Raw genomic sequence first — 12,895 nt, 5'->3', positions numbered from 1 at the left:
TAATACTTTAAACGAAAATGCAATGTGTGTCAGGCGAATAAGCACTTCATTAATTTTCAGACAACAGCATTACTTGAAATATAAGCCAACAGGAACATTTAACGCCTGGGGGCTCAATGGAGGGTGGGGAATCAGAAGAATCTAAAATGTCTACCTTTCCTATTTGGAGGATACAGAGCACACATTGTGAAGTAGGGGAAATACATAATGGGCTGGTTTTCCAAAAGGGGTCTGCTCCGCTGAAGAATGTTCTTAATTAAATTCCAAGCGAAGTTCAAAGTCACCTGAGACAAACTTGTTTTTTTCAACAAACTGAGCAATAAAATGAACTGAAACTCGATACAAGAATTATGACTTTATTTTGTGCAGTAAAAAATATTTTCTTAACAGTATTAACCATTTTCAGTACATTCTTGCCATGTTTATCGAGGTTCACATTCTTCAAAACTGATACAGTACCAGTAAATGTAGAAAAATGAATGTTACACAACACAGACAAATAAACAGGTCTATTTTGAAAAAGTTGGACTGCATTAGATCTCGTGCCATATGACTTATCTCGGTAGCAAAGAATGACGGGCAGTTTAATTTCCTACAGTGTTAGTAAACTGCTGGTAAATTTGGTTCCAAAGCGCAACTTTTAATACAGAACTACCTTTCACAGCCTTGTATAAAAAATAAAAAAAATCTTTAAATCGACCTCAAAACCCTTCAACCCCATTTCCAATTTCTTTTATTTTTAATCACTCGCCACTAGAAAAGTGCTATAATTCTACCTTTTTAATGAGGAAATGCTCTCTACTATGTCCCTCAGGACACCCAGTACCTAAAAGTAAAAATGGAAATTAAAAAATACATTTTGTAAACGAATTTCAAGAACCTTTTTTGTTTTAAAGATTAGAATGTTTTTTTTCTTTTTTGAATTATGCCAATGTTTTTGAGAGAGGACTTCAAAAAAGCAGATATGTTTCTTGCAAAGTGCAGAAAGACACCAAATTTGAATAATAAAATGGTACCATACCTGACCTGATGCACTATTTATTTTGAGGTACCAGTGCTACAGATCCTCAAACAGACCATATGCGGCAAGAAAAGCTGCAGAGTAAGTGAGGGTGCTTTACCAAGTATGCTTTGGGAAAACATCACTTCGTACATGAGTCCAACATTAAGAAAATGCTTCATAATTCTTTCCATACTTGGGTGCAAACTAGGCCAGTAATCTTCAAAAATAAAAATAAAACATCTGTCGAGTTGCAAGTTAGGTTACTATTGAGGCCTAGTACTCAACATATTCTACGGAATTCACAATTGTATTGTACTAACAGTATAACAGGAAACTAAAGTTTTTACACCCTTAAAGCACAATTTTATATTGCTGATTGAATTTATTCTCCTTTCTAAAATAGTGCTGTTTGAAAAATGCTTTTGATTTGAAAACAGTCTTCCCTAAGAAAAAAACACACACACACTTTGGACTTTCACCACCCTTTCCTCTTCAGCGTCACTTTCACTGGAACACTATGTAACCTGACATCCAGTACGTCAGAGCGGTGAAACCAAACAAGAGAGAGATCCCCAATGAAAAAATTAAGGAAGCACAGGTGAGCAAAATAGATATCTTTTATGGTAACGTATTAAAAAACATCCAAGGGTGAAAGAAACCATTACACATATTATACTTTAGTTAAATCCGACTTCAGATAAAATAAATAGGCACAGGAAAACAATCTTAGCAAACCACTTTCAGTAGGTGAACAACATGACTTCCCACTGGCTTACATCATTCTGAATCATGACATTACCTGAAAAAAAGAACAGGACACAGATTCTGGTTTGTAAGTCTGATTAGCCAAAGCGGGAGTGGTTTGTACAATAAGTCACCACTTTCACAAAGTAACACATAATACCGTGGTCATGTAGGCACTGGTAAAGACAACTTGGCACTTGCTGCAACAGAAGAATTTAAAAACATAGCACAGCACTGCAATGGAAAATGGTCTGATATTTAGTTTAAGCATGGTGCCTTATGGTAAATAGGTCGCCATGGCCTAACTTAGCCTACCCTCTTATCCAACATATTGTTTGGCCTGGCTTCAGCGAGGCATTATTCTTGACATAACCAATATACTTCAACGAACAATAATTGAACCAACGACTGCCTCAACACAAGGATCTCTTTACTGTTAGGGAAGGTCAAGGGATTTAATATGAGTGTTTGCCGCTGCCTTTGTGGGAAACAATGGCAATAACTTTGACAATTTAGAGAAAACGATGCAATAATCTTCAGTGAATGGAAAAAGTTCCAGATCATACGATCAGGTGAAAGTTTCTCTTGTCTTGTTCAAAGTATTTGCTGCACCTCAAACAAATATCGTCCTTGTTGATTTCTCCCAAACTCTCCCATCGGGAGTTGTACTTTCTACAGCCACAGTAAACACGAGCCCCAAACCCTTTTTCGGGCTAAGGAGTTCTCGATCTAGCACACCGAATGCCATTATCTTTCACCAAACTCCACATAATCCACATCTCAGTAGGGTTGAGTTTGTGAACTACCATCAGTTCTTTGTACAAGCAAGGGTCGAAGGGATTAAAAGGTCTTTGGATACCAAAAGTTTTGAAACCAGCATGATTTACTAGTGTTACATCCAGTTTCTGCAGGCACATCCCGACAAACACATCATCGATTGGGAAGAGCTCTGTGTTTTCAGCCACAGCTTGCAGACGTTGCACGGTGCTTCTGGACATGAGGTACCCACCACCCCCGGCATATGGAGGGTAGTGCTGCCCACTATACATCGAATTGGGCACAAAATATTTGACCTTTGTGTTTCTAATGGGACGGGCTTTGGTGATTAGATCGCCCACAAAAAGATCCTTTTCTGGGTTATTCGTTCCGAGAAACTCAATAATGTTGTCAATGTTAATAAAAACATCATCGTCCCCTTTTAACACAAACTTGGCATTAAAGCAATCTTCTGAAAACCAGCGGAGAAAGTGCATTTCTTTCAATGTTAAATTGAAAAAATTGTCCACAAATTCCCACTGGATGAGATCTCCAAATTCTCGGCTTTCGTAGGCTATCAGTTTATACAAAGAATGGGCCTGAACTCGGACATCTGTCTGTCCTAATAAGAACACTAGTTTTATGTGCTGGCCATTGATTTTTCTGTACTTTCCCCATGTGTTCCTTATGGTGATGCGACGGTCAATGTTAACCGGTGAGGATTTAATAGCCACTAACAAAAATGTGTCTTCTTCACATTTTTGGGGTTTCCAGAGAACAGAAAAGTTTCTGCAGTGCCTGTAAGTAAGGAAGAGGCGATGTGGCTCTGGGAGGCCCAATGAGGAATTTGCGGCAGTTGTATTTGGAAAACATCTTAGGTTTTTTTTTGGGTGAGCTCCCCAAAACGTTACAGTGTGTCTTTGCCTTGCTGGTGGCCGTGAGACTAAGGGTGTCACAAATGGCTTGGCTTCTTTTCTTATAAATACAACGCAGGCGAAGAGAGAAATAAACAGAACATACAGTAACCGTCCTCTTCTCCAAGGAATCATGTCTGCTGCAGATAGAAGGAGGGTTTTCAGACCTGGATGGTGTATAAAAGGTAAATTGTTAGAAGAATTTCCACTTTTCAGCTAATACGTGTACATTTATGTTAGTGCTATTAGAAAGGGTTTCATCAGAAAACAGCAATATTTCAATTAATCAACTTTCTTTATTCGTTTTTTTGATTAAACCATAGAAGATTAAACCATTTCATCTTAATAAAATACATCATCAAACCAATCATTTTTTATAAAATAAAATCTACAGCTAGTCATAGCAAATCTTTTGAGTTCCTCAATTTAACAGTGCCAACTAAAAACATGACACATGGAAGCAGGTGGGTTGTGATCCTGGTACAGAAGGGAGCAGGGGTGGCGGCCCCTTGTTCAAAAACAGATATACCTGCAAGGGTCCACGTCCCAGAGTGGAGATGTGGCAGGTTTGAGTTTGTGTATAGGGTTCTAAGGTCCGAATTCAGATGATCCCCAATACATATCTAACCTCGAGTGGAATCTGTTTGAGCTGACGGCCCATTGATTTTTCGGGGCGATTTTATCATCTTACTGGACACCACTCTAGATAGGTCGACTCAGAGACAGCCCTCAAACACCTAGGTCGAGGCAGGCTCTTAGAAACACGTTGCAGGACCTGGGGTTGCTGGATGTATGGACCCACCTAAAGGACCCGAAGAGAGGGTATACTTTCCACAGCAAAAAATATGGCCACTACTCAAGGCTCGATTACTTTTTTGTCGATTGAGATTTAGCTGTTAAAATATGTCAATCATATGCCTGGGCACATTTTAGATCATTCTGCTGTCGCTATCCTGCTCCAATGCCCAGGTAGCATTCAGGATTGAAGGTGGACTATAAATCGAGCTCTCCTGTTGGATGTAGGGGTGGCATTTGCCTTATAAAAAACAGCCAGTGCTGATTTCTTTTTTAATGCTGGCTCAGTCCCTCCTGGAATAATCTGGGATGCTTTTAAATCCTTCATTAGAGGGGTTTTGCAAAGCCAGGAGCAAATTTTAAAAACAAGTCAAAGCGAGCAGCGCTTGCTTGGTTAGAGCAGGAAATGGGGGTACTAGACGCAGTTTTGTAGGTGCAAAATACTGTACTAGACAGGGAAAGGAGTATTGAAGCAGCTGGAAGAGGTGCAGTTAAACTTTAAACTCAAACTGGATATGAAATATAGGGAAAGATGGGCTAGGTGTATGAGACAGTTTGAGTATGGGAGACTGAGCCTATGCATTACTGGCGAGGAAGGCGAAGGTCGAGAGATCCAGAAATATTATCAAGGAACTGGTTAATTCCCAGGGAGATGTCGCAAACAGGGATGAGGAAATGCAGGGGCATCTGGTCACTTTATTCTTCAAACTGTATACAGAACAGGTATTCCCAAATCTGGACAGACTCAGGTAATGGTTATGGGGCAGAGATCTGCCCAGGCTTGCAGCAGGGGTAAAGAGTGCTTGGAGACACAGATCACCCAAGAGGAAATCATTTGTCACGCATCAAGAATGGGAAGGTGGAGGGTCCCAACGCCATTCCCCCTAGAGCTTTATAAACTCTTAAGGGATGAGATTACTCCAGAGTGGGAGATATTGTTTAACTTAATATAGCATGGGAATGTGCAGATTCCCAACTTGTGGAAGCAAGCCATGATCGTCTAGATTTTAAAGCCTGCTAAAGACCCTATGAAATGCCGATTCTTACTGGCCTATTTCCTCATTGAATACATATTCTATGGGTTTTTTGAGTATGTTGGCTGGTAGGTTGGACAGATTAGCCCCCCCAGTTAACTCATCCAGACCAAAAGGGCTTCATCCCAAGAGACAGATACACAAGCTTACCCAGCAGTTGTTTGGGTCCACTGATCTGGCCACTACGCATGGGAATCCCTTGGCAGTGGTCACAATAGACACAGTCAAAGCATTTGATCAAGTATGCGGGGCATACTTGTAGGAGGTGTTGACAGTAATGGGCTGTAGTCCTTGTTTTATCACGATCTTTCAGGAGGCTATATGACAATTCGTCAGCCCAAATTTTGTTTAATGGTCACTGACTTGGAGTTGTGATATCCGAAGAGGCATGCAGCATGGCTGCCCTCTATCCCTCCTCTTCTTTGACATCTATATTAAGCTGTTAGCTCAGTTGTTAGAAGGGGCACTCAGGTAATTCCCTTCTATGCCCTGCATTATAGCAGTAAGACTGAGCTATATGCCGACCATCTTGTAGTATATACAGCGGACCCTGTCCGGACAATTCCTAGGGTGGAAAGTTTTGTAGAAGAGTTTGGGGCCTTATAGGTTTACCTAGTGAACAACTCCAAGTCATAAGTTATGTGGCGGAATGGGGCAGATTGGACAAGGGATGTATGGGCCGAGATTCAGTATTTGGGGATAGCTAATGTCAAACCCTGGGAGGAAGTTCTGTTGCATAACCTAGGAAAGGTGGCAAAGGAGGTTGATGTCTTACTCGCTAGATGGAGGCACTTGCCATTAACAATCTATGAGCGAGTAAACTTGATCAAATTTCGATCTTCCTCAAGCATGGGGGGGGGGGAGCAGGAGAATTTATCCATTGCTTGGGGGCTGCTCCCCATTTAGATAAATGTCTCCATTTAGATAAATGCAGTTATCTTAACAATCTGGCATGGATCCCGCCCTCCAGGACCGTCTTGGAGAACCCTGATCTATACTATTCATTGTGGATCATCTGCCACTTAGTTCTCTTCACTGGAGCTTACAAAATTCGTATGTTCCAATACCGTTTATAATCCTTAATTGGAGCATTTTCAATGGCCAATCCAGCGTGCACCTTTTCACGTTTGGTAATAATAAAATACTGCGGTTTGTTTTTTATTGACCCAAAAGGCTTTCTATCCCCCCAGGGACAGATTGGAGGTGGTTACCTGTGGTGGGATTTTTTTCCCTGAGAAATGGGTGATGTCGCGCGCAACACCTTGGGCACAGCCCTATCCCTCAATTGACCAGCAACAGTTTTTCTGCCTCCTACACTTCAAAGGGGCAGGGGGCGGATAAGAGGTCTTTAACTCCAATCTGCCAGAGTCAGAGGGACAGAAAGTATTGCTACGAGGTGGACTGCTCACCAGCCCACACAGAGCCTAGCCTCCACCTCCAATGTAATCCCATCATTCTTTCTGCTCCTCCTAGGGACTAACGCACCCCATCATTTTGTCAAGAAGGGGATTTTTGATTTTCAATGCGTTTTTTCTAAAAAAAAAAATACATTTTTTAAATACAGGTAGAAAAGTTGAGCTAAGTCCCAATATCGTCCTACTTCTCTGCTGATTGGCTGAACCTTTCAGACTCGGGCTGGCTGCCACCTGCAGAACCCTACCAAAGCCAGGCATATCGGAAAACTATCCTATTTATCAAAAGAGGGGGGCTAAAAGCTATTCAAAAGGTCCGGTGACCCGTGCTCCCGTAGTTAAACTTATACCAAAAGGGAAAAACAGCAATGCTCTCGCACCCAAAACATTTAAGGTTCGCAGAAGGCGAACAATTGTAGTTGAAAGAACCACAACAATATCATAAAAGGAACAGATGCAGATTCTTGAGTGTGTGTTCCAAGAAGAGTTGTTTAATCAGTCCACAATAGGCCACAATCAGCCGACACGTGTTTCGTCGTGTGAGTGTGGTTCACTACGACTCTTCAGGGCTGGTGGCTAGCCTGTATGTGTACAGGTTTAGAAGGGTAGATGTTCAATAAGGACATCAATCAAGTGTGGACAGGATTCGTTAGATGAAAACGAGTGGTCTTTTGAAAGATAATGCCTGATAGCAAGTGTATTTGCTTCCGATTCAAATTTAAAACATCAAGGCGTAGAGTTATAGAGAGGCGTATACTTAATACGTGTGCGTATCAGTCAGTAACCGGGAGGGGATCCTTATACTTAGTTCAAGTGCCGACCAGTCTCGGCGTCTATTTCCGAAATGTGCTGTCCCTCCTCTTGAGTTTCCCGGTCGCCGTTTGCCAAGTCCGTTCTTGGAAAACGGCGACCGGGAAACTTGATGTTTTAAATTTGAATCGGAAGCAAATACACTTGCTATCAGGCATTATCTTTCAAAAGACCACTCGTTTTGATCTAACGAATCCTGTCCACACTTGATGGATGTCCTTATTGAACATCTACCCTTCTAACCCTGTACACATACAGGCTAGCCACAAGCCCTGAAGAGTCGTAGTGAACCACACTCACACGACGAAACACGTGTCGGCTGATTGTGGCCTATTGTGGACTGATTAAACAACTCTTCTTGGAACACACACTCAAGAATCTGCATCTGTTCCTTTTATGATATTGTTGTGGTGCTTTCAACTACAATTGTTCGCCTTCTGCGAACCTTAAATGTTTTGGGTGCGAGAGCATTGCTGTATTTCTAGACTTGTGAAATTCATGTGATTTTCATTTTGAGTGGTTACGGGCTTCTCCGCTCGCTCTGTACACACCTTACTACTACTTAGCTTTCCATATACATAGACGTATACATCAGGTAGAGCGCCTCACTCTTACTGAGTTTTTCTTAAAAAACCCTTTTCGCTGCATTTATACCAAAAGGGAGTCACCATTCCTAAGTAGAGAGAGAGAAAAAAAAAGAAGGGAAGTAAGAGGTACTCTCGTCGGGTGCTACTCTAATTGTGGGGGCCAGTACGTCCTCATCTTGATGCCCTCACACACCCCGAAGCACGTCATGCTTCATCATTGGGCTTTTGATCCTCGTCAGGCTGGCGCTGCAGTGCCCTACAGGTCCACCGAAGGTTCTCTTTTTCGGAGATCTTTTAATGAAGCTGTATGGTTGAGTGGGTGTAAGTGGCAGTGAAGTCCTAGAAGGTGTATTAAAAAATGGCTGGAGGGAGAGCGATTAATTTTTATTAAGGCAATCCCTCTGTCATTATTAAAACTAAGTGTATGGTGCTGCTTTAACGGGTATTATGTCCCTTGGTAGCTGGGGAACTATATGTCCCTAGTGAGCATATGTTCTGGTCAAAAGGTTTTGCGCTTTAATGGTCTCAGGGGGAGATCCAGGGAGTTTGGTCAGGACGGAGTGAGAAAGTTGTATCTACAGTGGCCCGAAAATGTTGGTGCCCCCGGATAAATGAAGGGAGTAGAACTTCCCTTAGTAGGTAGGTTAAGATCCCATGAGATCAGTGAGGGTCACTTGAGAGGTTTCTCTCAGTGCATCTGGGCTGTGTCACCTGTGTGCCTCTCGCGGTCTCGCCGGATTTCGGAAATCGAATCATCTGGAGCAGTCTAAGATGATGTGCTCTGTCCGCATCCCATGAAATTATCTTCCACACAATTCCCTGCAGATCTCAAACTTAAATTACTCATTTTCCAAGTATTTCTGCAACATAAACTTCCGTAAACCTCAGGGATCCACAAAATTCCTACCACCTAGCATTTCCCTACCTGTCCCGATAAAAATAATGCTTGTGTGACTTCACTTAGTGTCCCCGGCAGGCACAATTCAAAGCAGGGTCAATGAAAGCCGTTCCAAGACTCACATTGACCTTGGTTTATATTAATTCCTATTTGTAAAGTGCAAACATATCAACCCCTTAAGGGTTTCAAGGCTGTTGGTGCCGTCGGGGAGATTAAGTGAGCTCTATGGCCCAGAGTCACATGATGTCGAGTTGAACCGGCACCAGGGATCGAACGGTAAGCCCGGTGTGCCAGAGTAAGCCGCTCTGGCCGCTGTGCCACTGCAGGGGATTGTGAGTAAGAAAGCTTTGTGGGATCACACGAGGCATAGCACCTTGGACTCCCCTGGGAGTCTAGTTTTAGAAATGTCTGGAAGGTTTCCCTGGGTGGTCAGTGATCCCTGGCCAGAAAATCACTGCTACCCCATTACCAAATCAGATAACTTTTGTGACAGGAAATGTTGATGTCTCCACATTGTATTTTAGCGATTTTTCTGTTACGGGCACTAAGCATACTGTTTTACTATTTCCCTAAATCTTTTGCTTTTCATTCTAGTTTTTGTAGACTCTTGTTTCATGGCCTTAGGATTCTGGGCACTTCCCACTGTACTGCAGCGGGAAATTGCACATCACCTTCCTACACAAGCCAGGAAGGGGCATTTTCCTGATTGGTTTAGGTCTTATATACATGAGTGCCCTGTAAAAAGGTCCCCCTCACGCCCGGGGCAGGTACTGCACTGCCTAGTAGAGGAACGCAACATTGATGTGCCACCCACCAGAATAGCCTTTCAAACATGTATAATTCTATGGTTGGCTTTTCTCACTCAGCCAACCAAGAGCGGGCTTTTCACTACTACCAGAGTGGCCTCAGGTTACATACTGAATAGTGGAGCTTGTGGTAGGTGGGCAGCCGGGTAGGTACAAATGTGTATTCTCTGCCCTGGTAGCGAAGAACCGCCATGTGGGTTTTCCCTACCTAGGGTGTCGGCTCTTTCCAGGGGGCACCGCCTGGATGATGTGGATTCTCCTGTTGTATAGGCAGTGGGGAGGTGTGGCCCCCTTCCTACCCATGTTCGGGAATGGGGCTTACCTGACATTTGTAAAACAAGTCACCAGCCTGCCACTGCAGGCCGATGGCTGTGCACTTGCACCTATGGTTACTTTAACCCAGTGTCCAACCTGCCCTTTTAGGCAAGTGTAGGCATATTTGCACCTAGGTTGGTCTTAACATGTGTCAAGCTTGCGCTTGTGGGCCAGTGGCTGCACAATGGCACTAATGGGGTCTTTAAATGTGTCTGGCCTGCCATTGCAGGCCGGTTTGCGCACTGGCGCCTGTGGCGTATCTAAACAGGAGTCCAGCCTGCCAATGCAGGCCTGTGTGTGTACAATGGCACGTATGATCAGGCTTGTTGCCGAATCACTAGCCCCTCCGGAGGGGAACTCTTACTGGCACTGGAGCTCCCCTAGGGAAAGTCCTGAGGGGTGAAGCAAGTAGTAGGTGAAAGGCAGGGCAGGTACATGTGTGTATCCTGCCCAGGTAGTGAAGAATACCCTTGTGTGTTCTCACTACCTATGAGGTTTTCTCTTCCCATAGGTTAACATGGGAAAATGGTGGAAATTGCTTCAGGCTGCAATAGTGAATTGCAGTAGAACAGCGTCCTAATATTTCCTATCATTAGATTCCCAACGACAAACCCTTTGCTGTGGTAAAGGTGCTTTTGTCATTACTAGTTTAGAAATGCTACTTCTAGCAAATGAGCAATTCTCTGTTCTGAAACTCTTTGTGTGCCTTTTAGTTTGCCTCCATTCCACAGGGGAGGCTGTTGGAGCACATCTGGGTATTCCCCAGTGACCGCTAAAATACACTGGGCATGCAACTGGAACGGCAAACTGCTGCCATTTGAGGGCCGGGTGGGAGAAATTGGAGGAAGCACAAGTCAGCTCGTGCTGCGGAACTAGACAACTCTACAGGGGCTTCAACATCATTTTCTCCAAGAGATACTGTGGCAGAGCAGGTTATAAGTGCACCAGCGGACAATAACCCGGTTTTATTTTTTTAATAAAGCGCTATTTTGGTGCTTGTGTAAGCAGATCATTTTTTTGTCAGAGACAAGCAGGTCACACTTTTTCATTACAGTGCTGATACTTTATAGTTCCCACTACTAGGGTATGGGGAGAAAGTGACCTCTCCACTCAGAGCTTTCAGGACTAGAACAGGAGTGTATAGTAGGGTGTAAGGAAACACTGGCCGCTACCCTGACACCTCTCCTCAGGGTGACCAGTATCCATAGTAGTATGCAGGAGGGACTGGCTTGTTTCCTGACACTTCTCTCTCAGATGCTGGGTGACCATAATAGTGTGTTAAAGGACTGGTCTCTCAGCTGAGACCTCTCTTTGCAATGATGGATGCGTGTGGTTGTGTTTGGAGAGGACTGGGTTCCCCTTTGTCCCCGCTTTCACATGATGGTTGTGCGTCGTAGGGTGTGTGGATGGACTGGCCTTTCCTTTCAGACCTCTCTCAAATGACAGCTGTGCGTAGTAGTGAGTGTGGAAGAATTGGCCTGTCCTTTCAGACCTCTCGCTCAGGTGATGGGTGTACATTGTAGAGCATGTGGAGGGAATGGCCTATCCGCTGAGAGCTCTCTCTCAGATGATCGGTGTGCATGGTTGGGTGAGTGGAGGAACTGACCTCTCCTTTCAGACCTCTCACTCATATGACTGGTCTGCGTGGTAGGTTGTGTGGAAAGAGACTGGCCTCTCCGCTGAGAATTCTCTCTCAGAATACAGATGGGCACAGTAAATTGTGTAGATGGACTGGGCTTTCCTTTCAGACCAGTCTCTCAAATAACGGGTGTGCGTAATAGGGTGTGGGCGGGACTGACCTCTCCTTTCAGATTCCCCTCTCAGGTGACAGGTGTGCATAGTGGAGTGCGGAAAAGGACCGGCCGGTCTGCTGAGACCTCTCTCTTGGATGACAACTGTGTGTAGTAGGGTGAGGAGAGGGACTGGGCTCACTGCGGAGACCTCTCCTTGTAATGATGGATGTGTGTGTGTAGTAGGGTTTGAGGAGAAACTAGGCTCTTCTGTCTCAGATGACAGGTGTGGGCAGTACGATGCGGGGAGCGACTAACCTCTGCTTTCAGACCTCTATCGCAGATAAAAGGTGTGTGGAATAGCCTTAACTCTACTCACAACTCTTCCCATGCCAATGAGCATAACTAGTAGACTTTGATAAACACCATCTGCAGTAAGATTACTTTCTAACAAGTGTGAATAGCAGTGTGTATTGAAACATCACCTACTCCTTCCTACTATTCACAGTCCCACAAGTCTTGCAAGATGGTAAAATGTTTGAGAAATAAGGAATAACTATTTAATCATCACAGTACTTATCGGTTACACACTTCTTCTCAAAAACAAGGACCACAATAAGCATTCCTACCAAAAGAGTGTATTGTGAGTTCATCTATTCCTTTTTACTATTCACAATCCCGATTGTCCAGCAAGATAGTAAAAATTAGTTAAAAACAATATACATTTATTTTATTCACAGTAATCATCCCTTAGACACCTTCTCTCTAAATATAGGGGAGACAGCATGCCTTTCTGCTGTTCCTTATATAGTTTTTTTTAATTAATTTCCACAACATCTCCAGATTTTTCACTGTAAACAGTTATGGCGGCTATTATATTTCTAACATTCTGCCAATCAGAGCACTTGCTTGACTCAGGGGAGCCTTCAAGCTTCTACAAAAGCATGAAGGCTCTAAAGAAAAACAGGCCTTTTGACCAATCACAGAGCTAACTATAACATAGACCCCCACAATGCACTGCATATGTCCTCATATATTACATCGCTCATAACAGTCAGTGACACCACTGATGACATCATCAATTGCAGTCC

At 43.5% G+C, this 12,895-nt stretch overlaps 1 protein-coding gene across 2 annotated transcripts in view; it reads right to left on the bottom strand.

Moving 5' to 3' along the window:
• Positions 1-340: 340 nt before the first annotated feature.
• The window catches only part of B3GNT4 (UDP-GlcNAc:betaGal beta-1,3-N-acetylglucosaminyltransferase 4), a 112,507-nt gene continuing 99,952 nt past the window's right edge, over positions 341-12,895 (bottom strand). For both annotated transcript variants that reach the window (XM_078667555.1, XM_078667554.1), the window contains exon 2: positions 341-3,584. In XM_078667555.1, coding sequence (XP_078523681.1) covers positions 2,461-3,552 — 1,092 coding nt within the window. In that variant the 5' untranslated portion in view covers positions 3,553-3,584 and the 3' untranslated portion in view covers positions 341-2,460. The remainder of the gene's footprint in view (positions 3,585-12,895) is intronic.

The sequence above is a fragment of the Lissotriton helveticus genome, chromosome 11 (assembly GCF_964261635.1).
Source record: "Lissotriton helveticus chromosome 11, aLisHel1.1, whole genome shotgun sequence".
NCBI lineage: Eukaryota > Metazoa > Chordata > Amphibia > Caudata > Salamandridae > Lissotriton > Lissotriton helveticus.
Note: the sequence above shows the minus strand (reverse complement) of the source record. Positions and strands in the feature narration are given on the sequence as shown.